Genomic DNA, 23,243 nt, shown 5'->3' on the forward strand with positions numbered 1-23,243 from the left:
CCTCGATTATATATAGTACGAAAATATATTTATTCAAAACAAAACAATCCTTATAACTATATTAACAATACTTAACATGATTACATGAAATTAAAACTGTCATTGTGGCTTGGACTTCCAGTAGCCCTATTGAGTCGCGTAGGTATTACTTTGTAAATCTGCTTCGTAGTATTTTTTATTGATGAGATATTTTTTAACGCCTTCACTGTACGTAGGGATATATTCGTCCCAATTAATATCAGCAGCATTACACGGAAACGTAGTTTTATCTTGTTCGTCGAGAGAAGCAATAAGGGCTTGTGTCTTGTTAGATCTTATCAGCCATGATGTCTTCTTGAATGAGTGTAAGTGTGCACGCTGTCCAAGGGCATACAATGATTCCTTCAAGTACCTGAAAATTCAATTATCGTTTTGGAAACAAATACATATAGTCTATAATTATAGGTCACACTAAAAGTTTTGCGTAACTTAAGAAAATAAACATGTTATAACCGAAATATTTATGTTTATTGCTTTACAAAATACTCTCCTTTACATTTTAATAATTTTTTCATAGGATCAAACCATTTCTTATAACAGGAGGACCACAGATCTGAATGCATGTTTTCTGCGTGCTGATTGAACGCTATCACTGCCTCTTCGGAATTGGTAAGAGTGAAACCTCTGATCAAATCTTTGATTTTGGGGAAAATACAGAAATCACAGGGTGCTAGGTCGGGGTTATGAGCAGGATGGGTGACGAGTCGTACTTTTTCGGAAGCTAAAAATGTCTTTGTTTTGTTGGCCGTGCGTGAAGAAGATCTGACAATGGCATCAATGAGAAAACCATAAAAGTCTTAAATTTGCTATAAATACGTAAAGCAAAGTGGATGATAAATTTACGAATAACCCAATATCGCGCCAACCGATTTCGATTTTTCTTTTTTTATTGCAAAGGATATACTTCAAAGATAGTTTGCTGAGAGTTTGGTTAGGGTCTGATTACGGAATCCATGACAAGGTAACGGAACTCTTCAATTCTTAGGAGCAAATTAATGATACTCGGCAGAATCTTTTTTATGCTATCCGGATATTTAAGTCATCTACCATAACATAGTGATGGTCAAGTAATTGTCGTAGTCGAATATGATGATCAATGGGACTCCTTAACGACTTACAGTAAGGGTGCGATCTGTGACAGAATTTCTAACTGTCTGTCATCTAATTGCAAAGCACTTACGTTCATTGCTGCATTGAAAAATTTAGTATATCTACACATATTTAGACAAATTGTTAGTAAGTGTACTTGAAATTCACTAAAAATCATAAAATAGAAAAATGTTAGCAAAAAAACAACCGAGTTCAAAACACTATTCCAAAACAATAGATATAATGTGCACTAAAAAGTATAAAAATAATTGCGTATTTTTATCCTATGTCGGTCGGTGTCATCCAATATAGGTTTGTTACTACATACATAGTTATAGGTGAGATGTGCTTGATTCGTGAGGAGGCGAGAGGCGAGAGCGGGTCGCGGCGCAAGGACACCGATTCCAAAAATTACAATAATCGTAACTAGAATTAGATAAACTAATTAGATTGCATAAAAATACGCAATTATTTTTATACTTTTTAGTGCACATTATATCTATTGTTTTGGAATAGTGTTTTTGAAGTCGGTTGTTTTTTTGTTAAAAATTTTTTTATAAAAAAAACTAGCTGAGTTTCTTGCGCCCGTTCCTCTGACGCAGTCGTTTTTTTAATGGGTGGTAGTTTTTGACGAGTATTATATCACACGACTTCCGGTGCAGACTTGATAATCCGCGCTTCTGAATGGACGAGGAATTAAAGCGGCGGTCCATAGACGACGCTAGTGGCCGCAAACCGGAAACACAGAAGTCAATATTCTGGGTCGTCAACAGTACCGTAACGTTATTATAGCTTTATACAATTACAAGCTGTCTCAAGTGCATGCCAAGAAATGGAGGAAAGAAAAAAATAGCTGTCCCAATCCTGAATACTTACGTCAACTAATAACAATTACATTAGATTTATACCAAAACTCACACATTATATACATTATTACCTCGTTTTATTTCCCTTTAAAAGCAGCTCTATGTCACGATACAAGGCAGGCATATGTTGGAAGAGAAATATTATCGTTTGAAAGAGTATCTTTGAATCTGTTTCTGTTACTTTATGGGGACCCCTTGTACGAGAATCTGTGAAAAGAGATGTTGGTAAGTGTAAATTATGACTTTGTATAATATAATAATATACTCTCTTAATATACCAGCTGTTTTAGAGCCAAATGATATTACCCGCCGCGATGGCCAGCGTCCTGATGGAATGACGCTGGTGGCTTGGGCACGGGGAAGGGCGCTTGTGTGGGCGCGACTTGCGTCGACACTCTGGCTCCTTCTCATGTCCAAGTTACGTCAGTTGGTGCTGGGGCTGCTGTTTCGACTGCCGAAGACGGCAAGCGTCGCAAATATGTTGGTCTCAGTGAGTTCTACATCTTTGTGCCCTTTGGTGTCGAGACACTTGGCCCGTGGGGCCCATAGGCGCGGAGAATGTTCAAAATACTATCTTCGCGCCTCAATAAGGCTACTGGAACCCAAACGCTAGCAGCTATCTCGGTCAACGGATCAGCCTAGCTACCAACGCGGAAATTCTGCCAGTATTCTTGGTACGCTTTCACTAGTTTTAATTTTATATAGGCATAGTATTGTAACATTCGTAATATGATTTGTATTGTTTGAATAAATGTATGATAAACTTTGTATAATAAGTATATATATATATATATATATATATATATTTATATTTGCTTTTTGAATACAGTAAAAAATTCAGGTATAAATTAAAATAGGTTGTGGTAAGGTATATTATTTTTTTCATTTGTCAATTTCAAGACACTAGAACAGCTAGGTATCAGTTATATGTTCATTTATCGTACTATCGATAGATATGAAAACACAATATCCTCTGTCGATGACTTCTAAAAATCTAGTCGGCGCGTGTTGCAAAAAAAATACTGTTATTGCTATTGAAATTATAAAAGGAAAACAAAAAAATTTTTCGCCTTAAAATGCCGTAGTCCCTTTTCATTTTAAAATTGAGTTACGGTGATACTGTTTTTTGTGTTCATGACACATTTTGATTTTACAATCTTTTTATCTCTTACATGACTTAAATAATTTATAGATCTGGTGATGTATACTCACCATAACTCTGTGTCCCGGTTGCCCCGCAGAACATTTTTGCCGCATTTCGCCATGTAATGGGATTACTTGAACTACTGCAGACATTATAAACTGGTGTTTCTATGGACCTTTTAAAATATTTTTATGTTATTATGTGTATTAAGAGTTCTACGTCATATATCATCTTTAAATCATCAAGATAAAATAAGTAACATAAAGCGGTAAATTGGTCCAACCTTAATTTTTTTATTGGAATTTAAATCTTCTTCCGTTAGGGATCGGGTATGTTAAGATATACTCAAAAATCCTTATGAAATCCTATTTACCCCCCACGGGTTAACAAGTCCAAAGGAGGAATTAATTGGAAATAATAAGGACTATCACATATAAGTACCTTCCTAGCTAATTTAAAAAAGATACTAGTACTAGTTACCTAAGTAAGTACTTAACCTAGTAGTAGATACATTTAAAAAAACTTTGTGAAATGATATTTTATTGTATGTTAGTACCTAATAAAAAAGATCAAGCATTTGCCTAACCTAACCAAAATTTAAGCAGAAATAAACTTATTTTCCTTCTAAAATTTTGCACAATAATATTGTTCCATGTCGTTGTTTCTCTCTTTGGATGGGTTGAGTTATTTTGGCTACTTTGGCCTACCCCTACTTTGGCTTTTTTTAAGGGTGGAATTTCTATTTCTCTTCTTCAAAAGCAATGGCAATTTTAGTTTATGTCTGATATAAATTTTATTTTGGGCTTCTTTATGATTTATTTCATATGATCTTGTTTACTTTTTTTTGGCCCATTACACCTTCGTCATCAGTTCTCATAGCAATTGTTTGACAGTAAAAATGTTTAGCAAAAATAATTGGCACGGCTCCAATGGAAAAATCAGTAGATACCGGAATTATTACAATATTAGGAGCGTTTGCAGGCACCTCAATAATAGTATTGTCAATTGTCTCTTTCCTTTGACCGCATATTTATATCGGAATATTTGTTTTAACTTTTTTAATTTTCAATGTAATTTCGCAATTAATTACTTACCTTCACGTTTCTTTTAGCACAATCAAATATTATTACTACGATAATAACTATTTCAATACCTGCAGATACTTTAACACATACAAGCTATACTTAACACGTGGCTTCGACTACCTACAACTTGAATGAGATTTTTTAGCAAATTTACATTCGTTCAGATATAAAAAAGTGTTGACCTCTCTTGAATAGTAACCATACTAGCAGAATGATTTTGAAAGGCAGAGATTATTCCTATTTAACCCGCCATTCCTATAACCCCCGTATTACGGTATATTAAGTTAAGTTTTTCATGCTTTAAAAGTATTTGAATCAATAAATAGCAAACTACCTATTTATTAAGAGCAGTAAATAAATTTAAATATAAAACTAATGAAATCAATTTGCAATTGCAGAATCTTACCGCTCATTTTTTGCTGCTACTATAATTGCGAAATTGGCAACATAATCGACTGGTATCATATCACAAACGTTATCAAGATGGTGGCCAAATATTGCAGGCATTATACCTTCGGCAATATTTGAAAATATCCCAGTTGCTGCAACCCAGCTTTCTGTCCATCCAGGTAGAGGCTCTTTTATAACAGGAGTCACTGTTAGAATATAAATATTAGGCTTGAATCAGACAAGAGAGAGAGAGAACCTCGTATAAATAACAAAGGCGAAATAAGGCAACTGAATAAAAGAGTTTAGGTACGCGCTTTTCTGAAGGTACGTATCAACTTGGAAACACCACGAAAGGAAGATGCCTGGAAGAAAAGTAAAAAACACTGCACTGAAGAGGAACTAATTTGTGGCGTGTCGCATAAATGTGGAAATCAAGGATAGGAATAAGGTCAAATAACTCCACGCAACACGCCCCGTGATAAATGCAGTAGAAGATCCACAATACAGCGACACCTCTACGCAACGCCAAGTGATCTAGCCGTTCTCAGAACACTGGGTCCCCTATAACGAGCAGCTCTGCGTTGCACGCGATCAAATGCACAGAAATGAGAGGAATAGTCAATCATTGGCTGCTGAGTGAAATACAATGGATACCTGTACAAACAATCTTTATATTAATTCTGATACTAGGTGAGGCAGAGGGTAGTGTTGTTTTAGAGTGGTTTTACGAGAAATGAGGTTTTTTTAGAGATTAACTCAAATTCAGACACAAGTTTGTTCCGGTTCTCGTCATTGCTCGAGAGATATATACCGGTATCAAACGCATACCCCATGCTGTCGTCTTTATAGTAATGTTATAGTATTCATGGTACCGCTAAATTGTAGCATATCATGCAGAAATAACAGGGTTAAGGATGGAACGCAGACTTGCAGTACACCATGCGTCATTTTTACGATAGTTTAAATAAAATATACTGTTCATTTTTAAACAGATGTTCTCAATTGCAATTCATTTAACCTGCTCACCACGCTATACATGATCAGACATACCAATTGAAGGTCTAACTATTAGAGTTCGCATGTTTTTTCTTTCATTATTCACTATGGTCTCACAATAGGATTTCGACCAGACATATGGGTTTGGTTTATCACCTGAAACACATAAAATAAATTAATATTGGCAATGCAATTCAAAAAATATATGAAAAATAAGTTAATCCTTGCCTATAATTTTTTTCACAGCTTTCATATTATCATGGGAACCCTCTTTACAAAATTTTTCGATTTCTTCTATTTTGTTGGTTAATGGATAAACTACTTCATCGATTATTTCCTTATCCGAATTCGAATAAGCCGACGAAATATATACAAAAGACTGCAAAACGAAAAATAACAGTATTAGTTATATCATAAACCTACGCTGTCATCATTTGCATACTGTCATCATACTATATTGTTCTTAATTCCTTTTTAAAAAATTGTTAATTTCTCATAAGGAGTGTGAGCCGACATGAGGCTATGTAATTCCTTATGTAAGTGTAATCAATAAAAGCTACGATAATAATTATATCCCAAAAATATTGAGCCCATTTTCACTGCGTCCGACTGTAGGTATTTTTAAAAATATTTGAAAATAAAGAATACCATGCTTAACATTAATTATTAGTTTTAGTCATCTACATTTTATGGAATGGGTCTAAGTTGTTCAAAGCCTCAATATGATGGGTGTAAGACGCCAAATGGCCCTTCACTCGTTGGACAATACTTCCCAGTATAGGCAGCTAGATAGACAGATCTCCAAGTCATGGACTCGCGATACACGCTGCCATAATACAGATTGTGTAAAGGCAAACGTTGAGGGAAACAAGGGCACCAAAGTATTCGCACGAGATTTGTCTATTAGGTAGTACCAACTGAAGAAGCTGATGACCGGTTGCGGCAGGGTCGTTTCGTCTAAGCCCGAACTTTTGAGGGAAGTCGAGAAGCTCTACGGACAGTCATACACACCGCGTGGGCACATGGCTGAAGACCCAAGAGTCACATTAACCCGACACTATACCGAATATGTCCCATACGTGAGCCTGTACGAGTTAAATATAACACTAAAACAGTTTAAAACCAACAAGGCGCGGGGTGCTGATGGAATTACAGCTGAACGTCTGAAAAATGGCGGTGCTCCTATGCTTAAGATCCTCCAGAAGCTATTGAATTTCGTCATACTCGAGGTCAAAACGCGGCAAACATGGTACAGAAGTATATTAATGCTGTATTACAAAAAGGGCGATAAAATGCTTATAAATAAGTTTAGGCCCATATCACTTCTGAGCCTTGTATATAAGCTGTTTTCTCGGGTTATCACGAATTATCTCGTGCGCAGGATTCCGAAACGGCCTTAGCACCATAGACCACATACATACGCTACGACAGGTTATACAGAAGACCGAGGAGTATAACCAGCCACTATGCTTGGCGTTTGTGGACTATGAGAAAGCCTTTGATTCGATCCTAGAGACTTTGATTAGACCTGGGTGGTGCTTCAGTCTCTCCATAGATGCCATATTGATTATCGATATGTCGAAGCATTGAAGTGTTTATGTAAAATCGCCACCATGTCAGTCCGTCCCCAGGATCCAATCGCGAAGCCTATCCAACTGCAGCAAGGAGTCAGACAAAGCGATATCATAGCGCCCTAGCTGTTCACTATTGCGTTGGAAATTGTCTTTAAGCTTCTGGACTGGAACGGACGGGGCATCAATATCAACAGCGAATACATCACTCACCTTCGATTCGCAGACGATATCGTAATCTTGGCAGAGACCATGGAAGACTTAAACCATATGCTCGATGGCCTCCATACAGCTTCCCAAGGAGTAGGTTTCAAAATAAACATGGACAAGGTGAAGATCATGTCATATGTCCATGTTGTACCTACTCCCGTAACAATTGGAAACTATACTCTGGAAATTGTTGACGAGTACGTTCTACCTTGGACGAACCATCCAGTCAAGTAGGTCTAATCTCGCGAAAGAGGTCACTCGTCGAATCCAACTCGGATAGGCAGCGTTAGGGAAGCTCCGTAAAATCTTCTCGAACCAATACCACAGTGTCTGAAGACGAAGGTTTTCCACCAGTGTGTATTGCTAGTGATGACTAACGGTACGCAGACATGGTCGCTAACTATGGGCCTAACGAGAAAGCTCATGGAGAGGGCTGTGCTTGGAGTTTTCTTGCGAGATCGAATCAGAAATGAGGAGATCCGTAGGATAACCAAACTGAAGTGGCAATCAGCAGGGCACATAGTTTGACGGACAGATGATGATGATAATGATGAACTTTTTTTAAATAGATCTTTTTTTTATACGTACCTCCAAGTTCCTAATTGTCTTGCTGAGGTTTACGAGTTTAATCGTTCCACGTATGTTGTTATCAATTATTTTTTCCAAGGAATCTCCAAAATTTACTGTGGCTGCTGAGTGAAAAACAACGGAGACCTGTATAAAAAATTATATTTTTATTAAGACCTCTTCATACACGCATCTCTAGTAAAGTTTGTTAATAAGTGTACCAACAAACAAATTAAAGCGTTTATTTAAGCATGACTTATCCAACATTGCTGATCATGAAAAATTTAAAGATTTTCCAACGTTGAGTCTAAAGAGAAAAATGTAGTCAAATACTGCTATAATACTCTTTGGTTTAGTATGTTAAAAAATATGTGATTTTTTCAATCATGCTCAGGTACTTACAATAGTTGTACGGATAGTAATTTTTTTCGTCTGATTGTATGACATCACATGACCTATAGACCCATTAGTGTGTTTATTACCCAAGTAATAAGTCCATATTCGAAAAATTAGATAGTAACGTGAATACAACAAATATGAAACGTTTGAATGAAGAATGTTTATTTTGCGAAAGTATTGTGTAATATCTTGTACGATTGTGTGGGAATGCGTGTGTGAGTGCGACTTGGACTTGACTTGTTTTCTTCCTTTAATATACGATAAATTTAAAGTCGTTATTTTTTAAATCGTTTAGCTATCGACTAGTATCGGACAGTGGGAGACTAGGCACGACGTGGCCGAACCACCACTTCGGGAAAGATTGAGCTTTAATGAGGAGAAGTCTCAAGAAACTCATTGCCACTCCTTTAAATCAACAATTACAGTGTCAACGCTTAACAAATTATTTAATTACAATAGTATATAACGTGATGAATAATAAAGATAATAAAGAATGTGAAGCAGTAAAAATCGAATAAGTAAATCAAAATAAATAAATAATTTACTGTTTGGTTTTGTAATCTTAGATCTATATATATCATACATTTGTATGTCTGGATAGACAGCTGTGAAGACATCGAAAAAATTTAAATGTTACAGTTAACCTCTATTTTGAGCAATGCACGCACACATACACAAAAAAATACAAATCGTGAGTGTAAGATGTAGCTTAGCAAGCACACTAAAGGCGTGTTTTAATTGGTTGTCTAATTGTAAGAGGCTCTATCTAATCGTTTAAATTTTCTAAAGTCTTAATAATGGAAACACCAAAAGCAAATCGTACAACATTTTATTATTCAACACTGACCTGCATAAATAATACTGGACAGGCTGTTCCATATGTTTATTGTTTGACAGCAAATTTTTGTGCCTGTTTGAAGCGCCATTCGCGAGTGCCCAGAGAACTAATTTTGACGTATAATACAAATGGCTGCGAAGGAACGTACAATGCTCTGAAGTATTTTTGAATTAATATCGAACATTTTCCGTGTTATTTATACTACAAGAATGAACGTAATAAAGGATACATTTTTTTTATAAATAGTTTCCCACCATCTATCGATGTTTGCTGAGGTTGTCATCACTAGTTTCAACACCGACTCAGACTCAGACTCTCACTACATGGCCAACATCGCCAAAATGGCGAGTATCAAACAAGCACAAAAGCACTTTGACAGCCGCCAGTCCAGTAGTATATATAGTAGAGGTCAGTGTTATTCAACCACAAAATCTTACAACTAGGCAAACCGATTATACCGATATGTCAGATTGACGCATGAACATCTAACCCCTGCCCTCTACCTACTAACGATATATAATTACACTATAATAATATAACCAGACAGTACTAACTCGTTCCTATGTACATTAATAAATAAAAATACAAGAGTTATCGAGTACAGTAAATGCATCAATGACACAGCATAAATAAATGAAGGTATTATGCGAGAATTTTATTGGAAATTTTAAAAATATACAAAGAACCAAAAATACACTAAATTACTTTAACTTTAAAATCAGGCAGGTTAGGAAATTTAAAATAGATATAATTAATTTGTCCTGTGTGCTTCTCCGGGGCATCAAAACAAATAGGGAAGTCCTAAGGACGACGATAGACGATAGGAAGACCCAAGGGTCTAAGAGGCAACTAAGGGCATTTACCAGTGGGAGGCTACTGTGTAAAGGTTACCGGCTAGATTATGGGTACCACAACGGCACCTTTTCCTGCCGTGAACTCGGTCTGAAGGGCGTCGTAGCATCCCGCATCGTTGATAAAATTTTGTTTTTCAAATTTTATTTGAGTATTAATCCTAGAAGTGAAGATTATCACTTTAAAAACATAACATATTGTTTAGATTTACAAGAGCGACATCTCAAGTCAATTTCCTAATATGCAAATATTGGGGTTGAGCAGGTTATCAACTGTAAAGTAGATCCTGTAGATAAAGCCACAACCTGAGAGTTGAACAAAAAAAACAGAATTTTATAGCGAGGCGGTACTTGAACGGTTAGCTCAGTTGGTTAGAGCACCGGCACGGAACGCCGTAGGTCGTGGGTTCGTATCCCGCATCGTTCATAAAATTTAGTTTTTCAAATTTTATTTGTGAGACCTAACATCTTATGTCTCAAGGTGACTCCTGAAGGTCAATGGCCAAAGACAATGGCAAAAAAAGACAGGGCGTATTAATTACCAACAGTTGAACGTCCCGCTCGTCTCATCCCTTATTGTCATAAAAAATAATAAATATAAATAAGCTTTTTATTATTTACATACATTATTGACAAGAGTATCCCGGTCGGCAGGATTGATTCCCAATTCGGGAAGAGTCATATCTCCAGCAACTGGAATTATTTTTTTTAGGGCGGTGGGACTGTTTTGCTTGAGTTTGGTAAAAATCTGAAAAAGGTAAAACCTATTATTAATAGTTTTAAATAAAATTTGTTGAACCGAATGCTCGCTTGTCTTTCTATTCCATAAAAAAATAGATTCAAAACAAAAAATCAAAAGCGAATACCTCTTAAATTTCTATTGAATTCCACTAATTGCATATTAAAAGATTATATTTAATGCAATGGAAATGGAAAAATATAATATTATTTATTTATATGGCAATCGTTGTTTTGTCATATAAAGTAGTACTCAGGAACTCCAATTTTTACCTTATACAAGTAGTTTTAAGTAAAGTATTGTCTCGATTTATTGATTGAGAACTCCAACCTTTTCTGAGGAAAACATGACCTCCTCTTCCATTGAGACCATAGCGCTGAAATTTCTCGATATATTTACGCCAAGTATGCCTATACAGGCTGTGCAAAAAGAAAATTCACCAAATGGAGGAGATAAGACGTAGAGAGATCTTAGCAACGATCGCACAGACCTGGTTAATTTTTTCGTTTTATGAAGCATGATATTATCAAAATTGTTTATGCAGCTTTTGCTTTTACAACAATAAAAATAAAAACATCTTACTGGTGCATTTGTCATCTGTTCTAACCGCTTCTGCGCACTTAATCCTTTTTTTGGTCTAATTAATACAAATACATTTTCAATATCAGCACAGTTGTACAATAGCCTCTCCAAAAGTACCTGAAACAGTGATTTTAAAGAATATATAAAGTAAATTATACTTGATAATTATCATCTTGTAGTACACAGTAATCTTGATAAATAGGATGACGTAGAAAAAAGACACGAGCTAATCTGAAGGTAAGGTCTTTGGAACTAATGTATGAAAACAAAACACGTACTTCGTAGTTAGTATGCACGCTGAACATTTAATTTGTGGGCATAGTTTATGACTGAGCATTACCTTGCTATGTAATATGTTTGGATTAAGTCGGCTTCTTAATAGCTCAAAATAGCTTTTCTATTTCGCAACTGAGACTTCAGTCTAGCTGTTCGTTAAAGGAACAGAGAAACGTGACGCCTTGATAGGGATCAATTAAGCCGCATCGATGTCGTAATCAGTTTCACAAACAAGTGGAAGGGTCACCTTGTTAAAGATGAAGTTGTTTGCAATTTTCCAAATCACTTATTGGAATAAAAAAGGGGATGTCCAAAGTACGGTTATATAGAGTTGTGTCACGGGTAAAAGCAGGTCTGCTTCTCGCTCTATAGAGCGAGAAGCAGATCGGCGAGAGTACTAAACTTTCTGGAGGAACTCACCCTGACTCATGCCAAGAGAGCGTGACTTCGACGTGATATGGTTTTTTTTCATGACAATAAGGGACAAAAGGAGCAGGACGTTGAGCTGATGGTACTTGTATCGCCCTGCCCATTACAACGCACTGCCCTAAAATTCTGAGGCACACTACAACTGCGCTCTCGACTTAACACCTTAAGACATAAGATGTAAAGTCTCATTTGCCCAGTAATTTCACTAGCTACGGCGCCCTTCAAACCGAAATACAGCAATTCTCACACAATACTGCTTCACGGCAGAAATAGGCCGGGTAATGTGCGATTTGTAAAGAAATCTCGAATAAACTGCATAAGTCTGTCTGGCATACCTAGTTCGTAAAATGTGAATATTAGATTCTTGTACCTAGCCCTAGTCAGAACGCGAAACTGTTAGAGCATGTTAGAGCATTTGGTGAGATATTGAACTTGTATGGGTATAGCGGCGTGGAACTAAAAGTATTCTGTTCATCGGGTGTTAGTCTATTTGCAGCGAAAAAAGGGTTATGCCGTTCGAGTAGATTGAACAATTTACTGAGTTTAATAACGTAGTCAGTTTATTGATATTAAATAAACAATTTTACCTTTCCTACAAATCCAGTAGCTCCAGTAAGAAGAACAGATTTTCCCGCATAATAATCAGCTACCTTTTTGTATTGTTCATCCGGTAAGGCTGGAACACTATAGCTGAAATTATGTTTATATCAATGCTATAAATATATTATATGTGCAAATAAAGTGCAAAATTAGTCTTTTTAACACGTAGATTTCATTTATAGCTAGTAAATAGGCTCATAAACAGAATATAAAAAAAAATAATGCTTTGTTTCAAGGATATTATTAGTTTGTACCAGACCGACGTACTTTTGCAATCCAAAAGGTGTAAAAAATTTAAAGCATCTCAACATTGACATGGAGAAGTTAACTACTCTAAGATAATCAGATGTTCCTTCCCCTTGAAATCAATGACTTGAAATTCATTGACCGGGCAACTTCTGTAATATGAAATATGTTTGATGATGATTTGTAATATGAAATAAAAACTTAACTATATCGATCGTATGCAAGTATATATCAATAAAGATCGAATCCGGTTATGGTCATACGTTAAATCTCTAAGAACGGGTACGAGTAATATATTATGTCATCCTAACACTATGTCATACAACGGAAAAGATTACAATAATGAGATATGCTCTGCTTTTAGTCAACACTTCGAAAGCGTTTTTGAAAATCCCGCAAATTCTTATGATGATTATGAACTTCCATCGGGTTGCCTAAACATTTGAAAGTTCTGGCAGTAAATTACACCAAGAATCGCATATGTATTAATGGCAGCAAATGTCAAAAAATTTATAAGTTAATTGAAATTATAACAAATGAAGCTCTTAAACGACTTGGATTTATCAAACGTACATGTAGATCTTTTATAAATATAACATGCTTGAAAACTCTGTACTCAACATCCGTAAGGAGTATCCCTGACTATGCATGTATTTCACCTTACTCATTGTCACCTCACTGTGCAGTACACATAAATAGAATTGAGTCTATACAGAAGAAGTTTGTTAGATTCTGCTTCAGGATTACTCTCATTTCGACACCTATGACGATGTCTGCGTACAAATTAGAATGGAACCTCTGTTTATACGGCGAAAAAAGCGATTTACTGTTACTCCATATGTTATGGAATAACCTTATAGACTGTTCGGAATTATTGGAATCTATACAGGCTTGTTTCACGTCCCCCAAGTAACTACAAATTATGCCCAGAACAGTATTTTTTAATGTTTAACATATTAAATAATGGTGAGTACGTAGGTGCTGACATTTTTGCGATGTCTAAGCAACGCTGTTTACAAGAAATCTCAATACTTAATTCACAAGAAAATAAAGTTATATAGCATAAACACGAAAACACTCAATCACCCACACCCTCACTCACCTACACTTATACACACACACACACACACATGCCTATTAAATACTATTATTATTAACGTACGTAAGAATACTAGCATAAAATAGCAGATGTATTCCTATTAAAGTATTGTAATTATTATTCTTACTCCTAAATTGGCTTATTTGTTAGTCTATTGTTATGTTATATAAACCTGTTGGATTATTAGTAAATAAATAAAGATAGGCTATATACATACATAGAGTAAAGTTGAGTACTTTCTAAAGCTAAATATGGGTGCCACTGGCTCTGCGTTTCAGTTTGAACATGTGACTGCCACATTTACGTTCTACAAGATTATAGCCCTCACTTTGACAGTTTTCAAATAAATATCCATATGAGATTAAAGCACAACTAAAACTTAAGGTCATTGAGGCTCAAAATGACTTAATTAGTTAAATGGGGAATTTGCAGGTAGAATAAGAATAACTAAGTAAACAAAAAAAATCAATGTCATCTTAGTTACAGAGGTTTATGCAAATAGAATTAAATTACTAATTATAAAGTTAAGTAATCGCGCGTCATAGAGGTATTTATAAAGATAAATCGAAAGATTGAATCCCAGATAATATGATTTTCAAAATACTCTCCTGTACATTTTTAATATTTTTTCATGCGATCGTACCTTATTATTTTTTAAAACAGGAGGACCATAGATCTGAGGACACGTTTTCAAGGTGCTGATTGAATGCTATCACTGCCTCTTTGGAATTGGTAAAAGTGAAACCTCTCATAAAATCTTTGATTTTGGGGAAAATACAGAAATCACAGGGGGCTAGGTCGGGGCTATGTGCAGGATGGGTGACGAGTTGTACTTTTTAATAAATATTAATATATAATAATTTATAGCTTACTTAATAAAACTACTTGGAAAATTAGCAGGAAGCAATCCAAACATATATCACAAAGAAATTATATTATATTAATTTAATTTGAACTAAGTGATGTCATCACAATCATTATTATTTCCAAGCATAAATTAAGCAATTAAGAGATATTATCATAAATAATAGCTACTAAAAATGGAGTACAGGGAATAGAAGTTACAATTAAAGCGAATATGAAAATAATCTAAAAAATGATATAACCTTGATTTTAAACTAAACTATCACAATATTAGAAATTTATTTGTTTGCTATAGGGTATGTACCATTAATAGTAAAAATGCTTACAAAATACGGTGTGTGTGGATTGACGCATCTACTATACTCAATAATTCTAGTTTTTAAGAATCATATTACGTTTATTTTTTTGAATTACTCGTGAAAGGTATTACTTTTAAGTATTGGACGTTTGAGTATTTTTGTTGCGTCACTTTATATACATTTTAGTTGAAATGATTCATCAAACATTGAATCTGTAAATATTGTTTTAATAGGTGACAATGACTTTCTTGCCCTCTTTCTCTCATTAAAGCTCAACCCTTTGCGAAGTGGCAGTGAATGTAAAAAGAAAAGAAAACTTGACATAAATAAGTGTCATTTCCTTAACCTACACGAATAAAGTGATTTTGATTTTGGTTGATTTGATATTGCAACTTGGTAAACGTCATAAAGCAACATCAATTCGTAAAGGGGATCATCAATTTGACATGGAGACACAAACTAACCGTTACTTTGAGAGAAGTTAAAAGGGCTCTTCGTGCCGTAGTTTTACTAGCGCCTTGTATCACAATAATACTTGCATCATACTGCTTCACGGCAGAAGAAGACGAACAAAAGACTACGAAGGAAGAAGAGTATATTATATCAATATTCATTTCAAATTTTTCTAAACAGACAAATTAATAAAGAAAAATTTAAAAAAAGAGTCTTTTTTACTAGCAGTTAAAAGGTATATAAATGTAAATCGAAAAGAAAGAAAATGAGAAAGGGTTAGTAAAATCTAAAAAGTATGTATACTAAGGCCAACGAGAGGAGATAAAGAATGTAAACAATGTTACATTATACTGAGTATTGTCATAAATTTGGCTGATTCGGACACTTCCGACGAATCATCTTTGTTCTAGAAATCGACAGTTATTAGAATAAGGAATGAATAATTTGTATATAATTTATTCAAATAAGAATGTTTTGAAGCCCTGAAACTTTGTTTATATTCTTCATCTCGTCTAGTTGGCCTTATTGTAGAAGCATCAAGACTCGAAAAATTTCGCTAAAAATTACTACTAGACATTTAACTAAACATTTTTGGAATAATATTCCATCAAGTGTATAAAAATCGCTTTATCAATCTTAATTTTATACTTGGAAAATTGGAATGATAATGGGAAATAATAAAAGTAGAATAAGTCTCCAACTAATATTTCTATTGACTCTGTGTCTTAGCCCTGGCTAAAATTATTGGTTAAAAGTGATGAAATTTGAATACTTTCAATTCTTTGCGACGCGCAACAACGCGACATGCAACACACAGACGAAAATGTTTAAGACGATGTAATAAAAGTTTCAATTTTTAAAAAAATAGTCAGCATTCTGTCTAACGTTTCAAACGTGAGAATTGAAAATACTAACAAAACTTATTTGCATAGTTAATTCAAAATTAAACAATATACCATTACAACATCTTGTATGTTTATATTGACAAAACGTGTGAATTGACGAAATTAACAACCGTTACTCATAGCGTTGGATAATATCTATATTTTTTGGCTGTAAATATTATGTATACTTATTAAACTGATTATTACCAAAATTTTGGATATTTCTCGTTTGTCTTTTAAAAAGTTATAGACCTATTTTTACTAATTAGGTAAAGTATTTTCAATATCAGTTTAAAGTTTTTTGATTACTGTAATAGTAACGGCAAATAGTCTGGTTACACTTATCGAATACAACCGGTTCAAATTATAGTATATTTATAGGATGCTTGATAGCACAGCTTGTAATATACTTTATATTTACTAAGGTCTAAGTCAAAAAAACTTTATTCAATCAGGCATAAATTAAGCGCTTTTGAATCGTCCTACCATATGTTCGGAAAAATTAGAGCTCGTGAGAAGAACATACAACAAAACATCAACGGGCACTCTTCAATCAATAGAGTATTTTACAATGGCTGTAATAGACAAAACAAATTAATTTGTTAGGTGTTGCATCCAATATACGAATTGTGTTTGTTAAAAGCGTTTTAAGTACCAATTATTTAATAAAAAGTAATAAAGAATAAATTGTATAAATATAAATTATCCTGTACTGAATGCATAAACCTTTAGAGCTTGACTTCATTGCTTTATGACATGATGATCGTTATTCCTGTCATATTAGTAATCGCATTCAACAAATAGAATTATTTATTTAATAATTTTGGTGTTGGGGCTGCTGCTTCGACTGCCGAAAACGGCAAGCGTCGCAAATATGTTGGTCTCAGTGAGTACACATACACCTTTGTGCCCTTTGGTGTCGAGACACTTGGCTCGTGAGGCCCAGAGGCGCGGAGAATGTTCAAAATACTATCTTCGCGCCTATTTCGGTGAACGGATCAGCCTAGCTATCCAACGCGGAAATGCTGCCAGTATTCTTGGCGTACCAAGCGTACTTCCACGTAAAAATAGTTTTAATTTTAAGTTTTTTTTTTATGTTTAAGTTTTTAAGTCATAGTATCGTAAATATAGCTATAAGATTTGTTTTGGTTTATTAATAAATTTTGCAATTTTGACTTTCAGTTATTTGTTTTATTCAGCTTAGATAAGAAAGAAGGATATTTATAAAATTTGAGTGATTTTTGAATACGAGTTCCGACCCGGAACTAACGCGGCAGAAACAGCTCGCAATATCAATGTTGCGTTTAGAGAGGGGACTGCTAATGAATGCACCGTGCGATTTTGTTTAAACGCTTTCGTGATGGAAACTTTGATTTCAAGAAGACCACCAACACAGGTGAATAACAATGAATTGAAAGAGATGGCGTAAGCTAATCCGGCATGGCTTAATGTTACTTTATCAACAATATTGACTCATTTGCGTCAAATCAATAAAAAAAAGTGGGTGCCTCTTAATTTGTCTCATCTGCAGAAAGAAACGCATGTTGGGGCTTGTGTTGCCTTGTTGAATCAATACTTAAATGAAGAAATATTGGATCAAATTGTAACATGCGATGAAAAGACTTTACGATAGCCGTATGCGAAAAATGCAATGGCTGACCCCAGGTCAAGCGCCACAACAGTGTCCTAAAGCTAAGCTTAACAACAAAAAGGTAATGGTAACTGTTTGGTGGATAATAAAACATAACATAAAATAAAACAAAAAATAGAAAAGACACAAAAAGCAATGGAGGGAAGCATATTGCGGATCAGAAAACTACAAAAAGTATGTAGTAAAGAAATTAGAAAGAAAACCAAGCTTACCCATGCACTAACACACGCGATAACATTGAAATGGCAATGGGCTGGCCACATTGCACGCTTCACAGACAGAAGGTAGACAATAGGGACCACCAAATGGAAAGAACCACCAGGTAAAAGATGCACCGGTATACCAAAGCAGCGATGGGCAGATGACATCGTGCAGGCGGTGGGGAGAAACTGGAACGATTACTGCAACGATAGGGAAAAATGGAAAAAGTTGGGGAAGGCCTATACCCAAAATGGGGTCCATAACCAAAATTATATAAAAATAAATAATTAAATTGGTAATTTTAAATAAAACTAACACTAGATTTTAAGAACTTTAAATTACTAACATTTGATTGTAAAATATGGGTTACGGAATAAACGGCTTATTATTATTATTATTAACTGTTTGGTGGTCTCAGCATGGTGTTATTCATAGCTTTCTCTGATCTGATCAAGTAATCACCGTAGACGTCTGTGACGAACTCAAAACAATGATAGCAAAACTAGCAGTAAAACAGCCCCGACACATGAATCGATCTTCACCGTTATTTCTCCGTGATAACGCGAGACCACATACAGCATGAGAATTTATTCATTCCTATTAGATGGCAGCAATGTATAGATAGTAATGGTAAATATTTTGATTAAATAAATATGTTAAAAAAAACGAATATCACTCAATTCATTCGAACAAATTGGCAATTTTATACTTTAACCCCTAATATTAATGATTCGACGCGAGAAAAAAAAGTCAAGGAAGTATTTCAGGATTGGTTTAAACTGTTTTATTTTCATGTAAGAGGACAAACGAGCGTGCCGATCACCTGATAATAAGTGATCACCGCCGCCCACAGAATTCTAGGGACGAATCACAGAAGTTAAGCCTTTTAGAAAAGTGTATGCACTTTTTGTGAAGGTACTCACGCCGTGTCATCCTGGAACACCGAAAAAGGACGCTTATTCTATAGTTCAGAGGTATTCGTAAAGGTTCATATGTATTTAAATTTTCCACAACAAAATTCCAAAAACCCCTCGATTCCTAAATTACACTTAAAATTAATTAATAATTGCTATATATCTGAACCAAGCTTAAAACCTATTAGTAGGTAGTCGCTACATAAACCGAGATATTACTTTAAATTTATTTTTTTACAATAAATACCTATTTGCATAACTTCTGCATTGCTTATAAACTTTACCACTCGTCGACATAGTAACACACCGCAATACACAAAACATATTGATAACTTGAAGCGCAAAGCAATACTGACGTAGAAATCAAGTAATAACTTACTGTTATACCACTATCACACATTTTTTCTCTTAACTTAATGTTATTACGTTCAATACAATTAATTTATCAAGTGGTCACTTCTTATGGGAGTTTAAACCGCATCGTTACGTAACATGATGCTTCCATTAGAAAAAAAAACAATTGAAACGATTTTTAACCGTTATAATTTAATGCTTTTAAAAGGTTTTAAAATATTGTTTCAAATGCTTAGTAATATTTTTTTAAATCTACAACTGAATTTGTTTATTTATTACTACTTTTGTTACTAAGAATAAAATATGTTTTATAATCAATTAAATATTTTATTCATATATAACCTTCCCTTACATTATTATATTAATATACATAAAATTTAAAAATAATAACCTAAGCTTTCCACAATTTCAACAATTTCAATATTAAATAGTTCAACTTATAGTTAAAGCTATCACATCTGTCGGGCGTCTCAAGATGCACACGGTTTTTTTTATTATACACTGACGCAGAAATGTATATTAGTAAATTGGGAGGTATATTTCCCTTCGATTATACTGCAAAAACTACCAAACCGATCGGAATAATACTTATACCATTAGTTGAAATATTTCGGAGAAGGTTTTAGTGTAATATAATTTATGGTGATAACTGATCCGAAACCTATATGTTTTTGACATAGAAATACCTTGACTTTTCATTACATATTATGATAATTCAAAGAAAAACAGGCGCGGGGTACTTAATATATGACAAAACAACGTTTGCCGGGTCAGCACTAGTCTATACATCTATACATATAAATAAAATTGGAGTGTCTGTTTTTAATATTGAAATAACCGTTTTTTTACTGCATGTATATGAATACATATAATAACATTCAACAACCAAAAAAACATTTTTTAAAATTATTGTCTGTCTGCCTGTTTGTTGCGGCTAATCTTTGAAATGGCTGGACCGATTTTGACGAGACTTTTATTAGCAGGTAGCTGATATAATAAGGAGCAGCATAGGCTAAGTTTATTTTAGAAAAAAATAATTTATATGGCAAAAAAAAACGTTTGCCGGGTCAGCTAGTTCTATAATATATACTAAAAGTAGGTGAGATATCAAAATCTGTATATAATATCCGTAATATTAATGATAATAGTTCAGTTTATTGATATTTTAGTTTAATTGCTGTGTAAACTGTATATTATGTAAAGTTTTGAGTATTTATTTCTCTGTTTCTCTGTTGTGACTTCCGTGGCTGAAGCAAAAGGCACTTTGCTTCTTCAAGTCATTATTGCTTCTTCAATTTTATTACCTCATTTTTTTAAATAGTCCTACAAAAAAGCCCGCGACAGCATATATTATATACCTTTTATGCGTAAGCCATTATCGCCAAAATAGTGAAACATAAATATTTCATGGAATAAAAATTGATAATGTATTCTGGTATTTAAAGTAGATAAATTTTGTCTTTTACAGTACATAATTTTAACAAATATTTGAATAGTTAGGACGATGACAATAAACAACCGAGTGCCCGATATTATGGTGCGGTCCGGTGGCGGCCGAATGGGACTGGCGAGGTGACGGCGGGACGACTGCTGGCGGTGGAGTTATTAATCTTAAATGCATACAGTTCAGTAAATTTTCAGTTACTATCAATATAAATTAATCTTCACTTCATTTGTTAAGGCTCCCACTGTAAACCAGCCCTGTAGTTTGCTGCAGCATGATTCTGAGTGGGAGACCTATATTTAGTATATTTTTTACTACAGTATAATTATGTTGATTGATTTAATTAGTTTTAAGGTTTATTGTAGTGTATTGATCAAATAAAAGGTTAAATTCATTAAATTGCAGGGTCAAACCTTAAAGGTTGCAGGTATACATTTGGACACGCCATGTTTTTCCCACGGCCAGCTCTACGTGGCTTGCTCACGCGTTTCTAAATCTGCGTGTTTATGCTGACCGAAATGAATCGTTTAACATTGTTTAGAGGGGTATATTGCAATAGCTTCCTATAACTTTTGCATAACCATGAATCATAATATACATTCATACCTATCTATCCTTTACAATGAATAATCATAAAATTACTTAGTTCCAGTTTACATACATTACACAATTAAGTTGTACGAACACTTGTAACTGGAGAACGGCTGGACCGAAGAAAATCAGGTATGTTATATTAACTTTTACCACATAAACAATCCTTTTGAATTTGGTTACCCATTTGTTTTGTATATTTTCAGGGATCATGTTGTAAAAGCATATAGATCGCCCAATAGAGACCTACTGACTTGACTTAACCGAGTAGTAGGCATAAGAAGTTTATGTTTGTTCCTCGTGTTAACATTACACATACAATAACTTAAAAAGAACATTAAAAAATTCATAAATTCAAATTAACACCTTATTTTGTGGCAGTATTGTTCAGTCTATATTGTTTTCGCTCACTAGAAGCTCGGAAGCGAACACTAGGCAAATGCTTTTTGTTTAAGCAATTGAAATGCAATTATTTAGGAAAATGAGTAAAAACGTCAAGTTAGTTACACAATTTTGTCAATTAAAGGGGCATTTACCTCAAATACTACACTCCACCCTTCTTAAGTTTGGATATGCTGTTATTTGGATAGTTTTTCACAGAGCATTTTCTTATTGCGCAGCGTTGTATTCAAAGCGCGGTCGAAACACAATTGAATAAAATCTCTGCCCAATAGAAGCGTAGGCAGAGTTTTGCTTCGGACAATTTTTTAGCGTGATTGTGAGTCTAGCTGTTTATTTGAAGACTCGACGCAAGATTTCCAATCGTCGACCCTACTTTTTTAAGCATAAAGCTAAAAAGCTTTATTATATTTATTATTTCGAGCTATAGCTTCGACCAATCAAATTAAACAAATATAACTTCCACACGTACTACATCAATAATACTTCATCTATCAAACACAACCAACATTCATTCATTATAATTCTACTTCTTGCACGCAACTCTTGCAAAACACAAGGAAAACCATTGTAATTCTGTTAAGATAACCGAATATAAATCTTTCAAAAGAAAAAGAAATCCAAAGGATGCATATACTTTTTCCCTGAGTAGTTCATTCAGAAAACGTTGGCTGGATAAAATAGATAGATAATAAATCGTGATCCGATCCACAATCGGCCAGGTTTTTATGACAATAAGGGGCGAGACGAGCAGTTTGTTCAGCTGTTGGTGATCAATAAGTCCTGCCTATTACAATGCAGTGACATTTATGATTCTTGGAAAACCCAAAAATTCTGAATGGTACTACAATTCCGTTCGTTACTTTGTGACATAAGATGTTAAGTCTCATTTCTCCTTGGCGCCCTTTTGACCAATAATGCTTCCACATTGTTTCATGGCAGTAAAAGGCGTTGTAGTAGTACCGATAATCTAGCTGGCATCCTATGCAAAGAAGCTGGTAAAATGTTCTAAGTCGCCTCGTACGGCACCCATGGGCCTGGGGCTTCACTACTATTTTTATGCCCCGGGGAAGCATAGGGCAAGGTCGTGCCTGGGGGTTAAGCATGAAGGTTCGTCAGCGTGATCAAACTAGAAAATTTATCTTTATGTTGAGTCTTATATTATCTTGAAAT

General features: G+C 34.5%; 1 protein-coding gene across 2 annotated transcripts in view; it reads right to left on the reverse strand.

The window, feature by feature from the left end:
* Positions 1–2: 2 nt before the first annotated feature.
* The window catches only part of LOC126967992 (fatty acyl-CoA reductase 1-like), a 29,748-nt gene continuing 6,507 nt past the window's right edge, over positions 3–23,243 (reverse strand). Inside the window, exons 1-11 of one of the 2 annotated variants that reach the window (XM_050812751.1) lie at positions 19,530–19,622; positions 12,659–12,761; positions 11,367–11,483; positions 10,671–10,793; positions 7,979–8,104; positions 5,838–5,988; positions 5,664–5,765; positions 4,630–4,819; positions 3,207–3,313; positions 2,066–2,201; positions 3–391 (exon numbers count right to left, since the gene is read on the reverse strand). In XM_050812751.1, the coding sequence (XP_050668708.1) occupies positions 127–391; positions 2,066–2,201; positions 3,207–3,313; positions 4,630–4,819; positions 5,664–5,765; positions 5,838–5,988; positions 7,979–8,104; positions 10,671–10,793; positions 11,367–11,483; positions 12,659–12,761; positions 19,530–19,606 (1,497 nt within the window). In that variant the 5' untranslated portion in view covers positions 19,607–19,622 and the 3' untranslated portion in view covers positions 3–126. Of the gene's footprint in view, positions 392–2,065; positions 2,202–3,206; positions 3,314–4,629; positions 4,820–5,663; positions 5,766–5,837; positions 5,989–7,978; positions 8,105–10,670; positions 10,794–11,366; positions 11,484–12,658; positions 12,762–19,529; positions 19,623–23,243 lie in introns of those variants that run through there. The other variant, XM_050812752.1, reaches the window with a different exon arrangement.

Source organism: Leptidea sinapis, chromosome 14, assembly GCF_905404315.1.
Source record: "Leptidea sinapis chromosome 14, ilLepSina1.1, whole genome shotgun sequence".
Lineage (NCBI taxonomy): Eukaryota > Metazoa > Arthropoda > Insecta > Lepidoptera > Pieridae > Leptidea > Leptidea sinapis.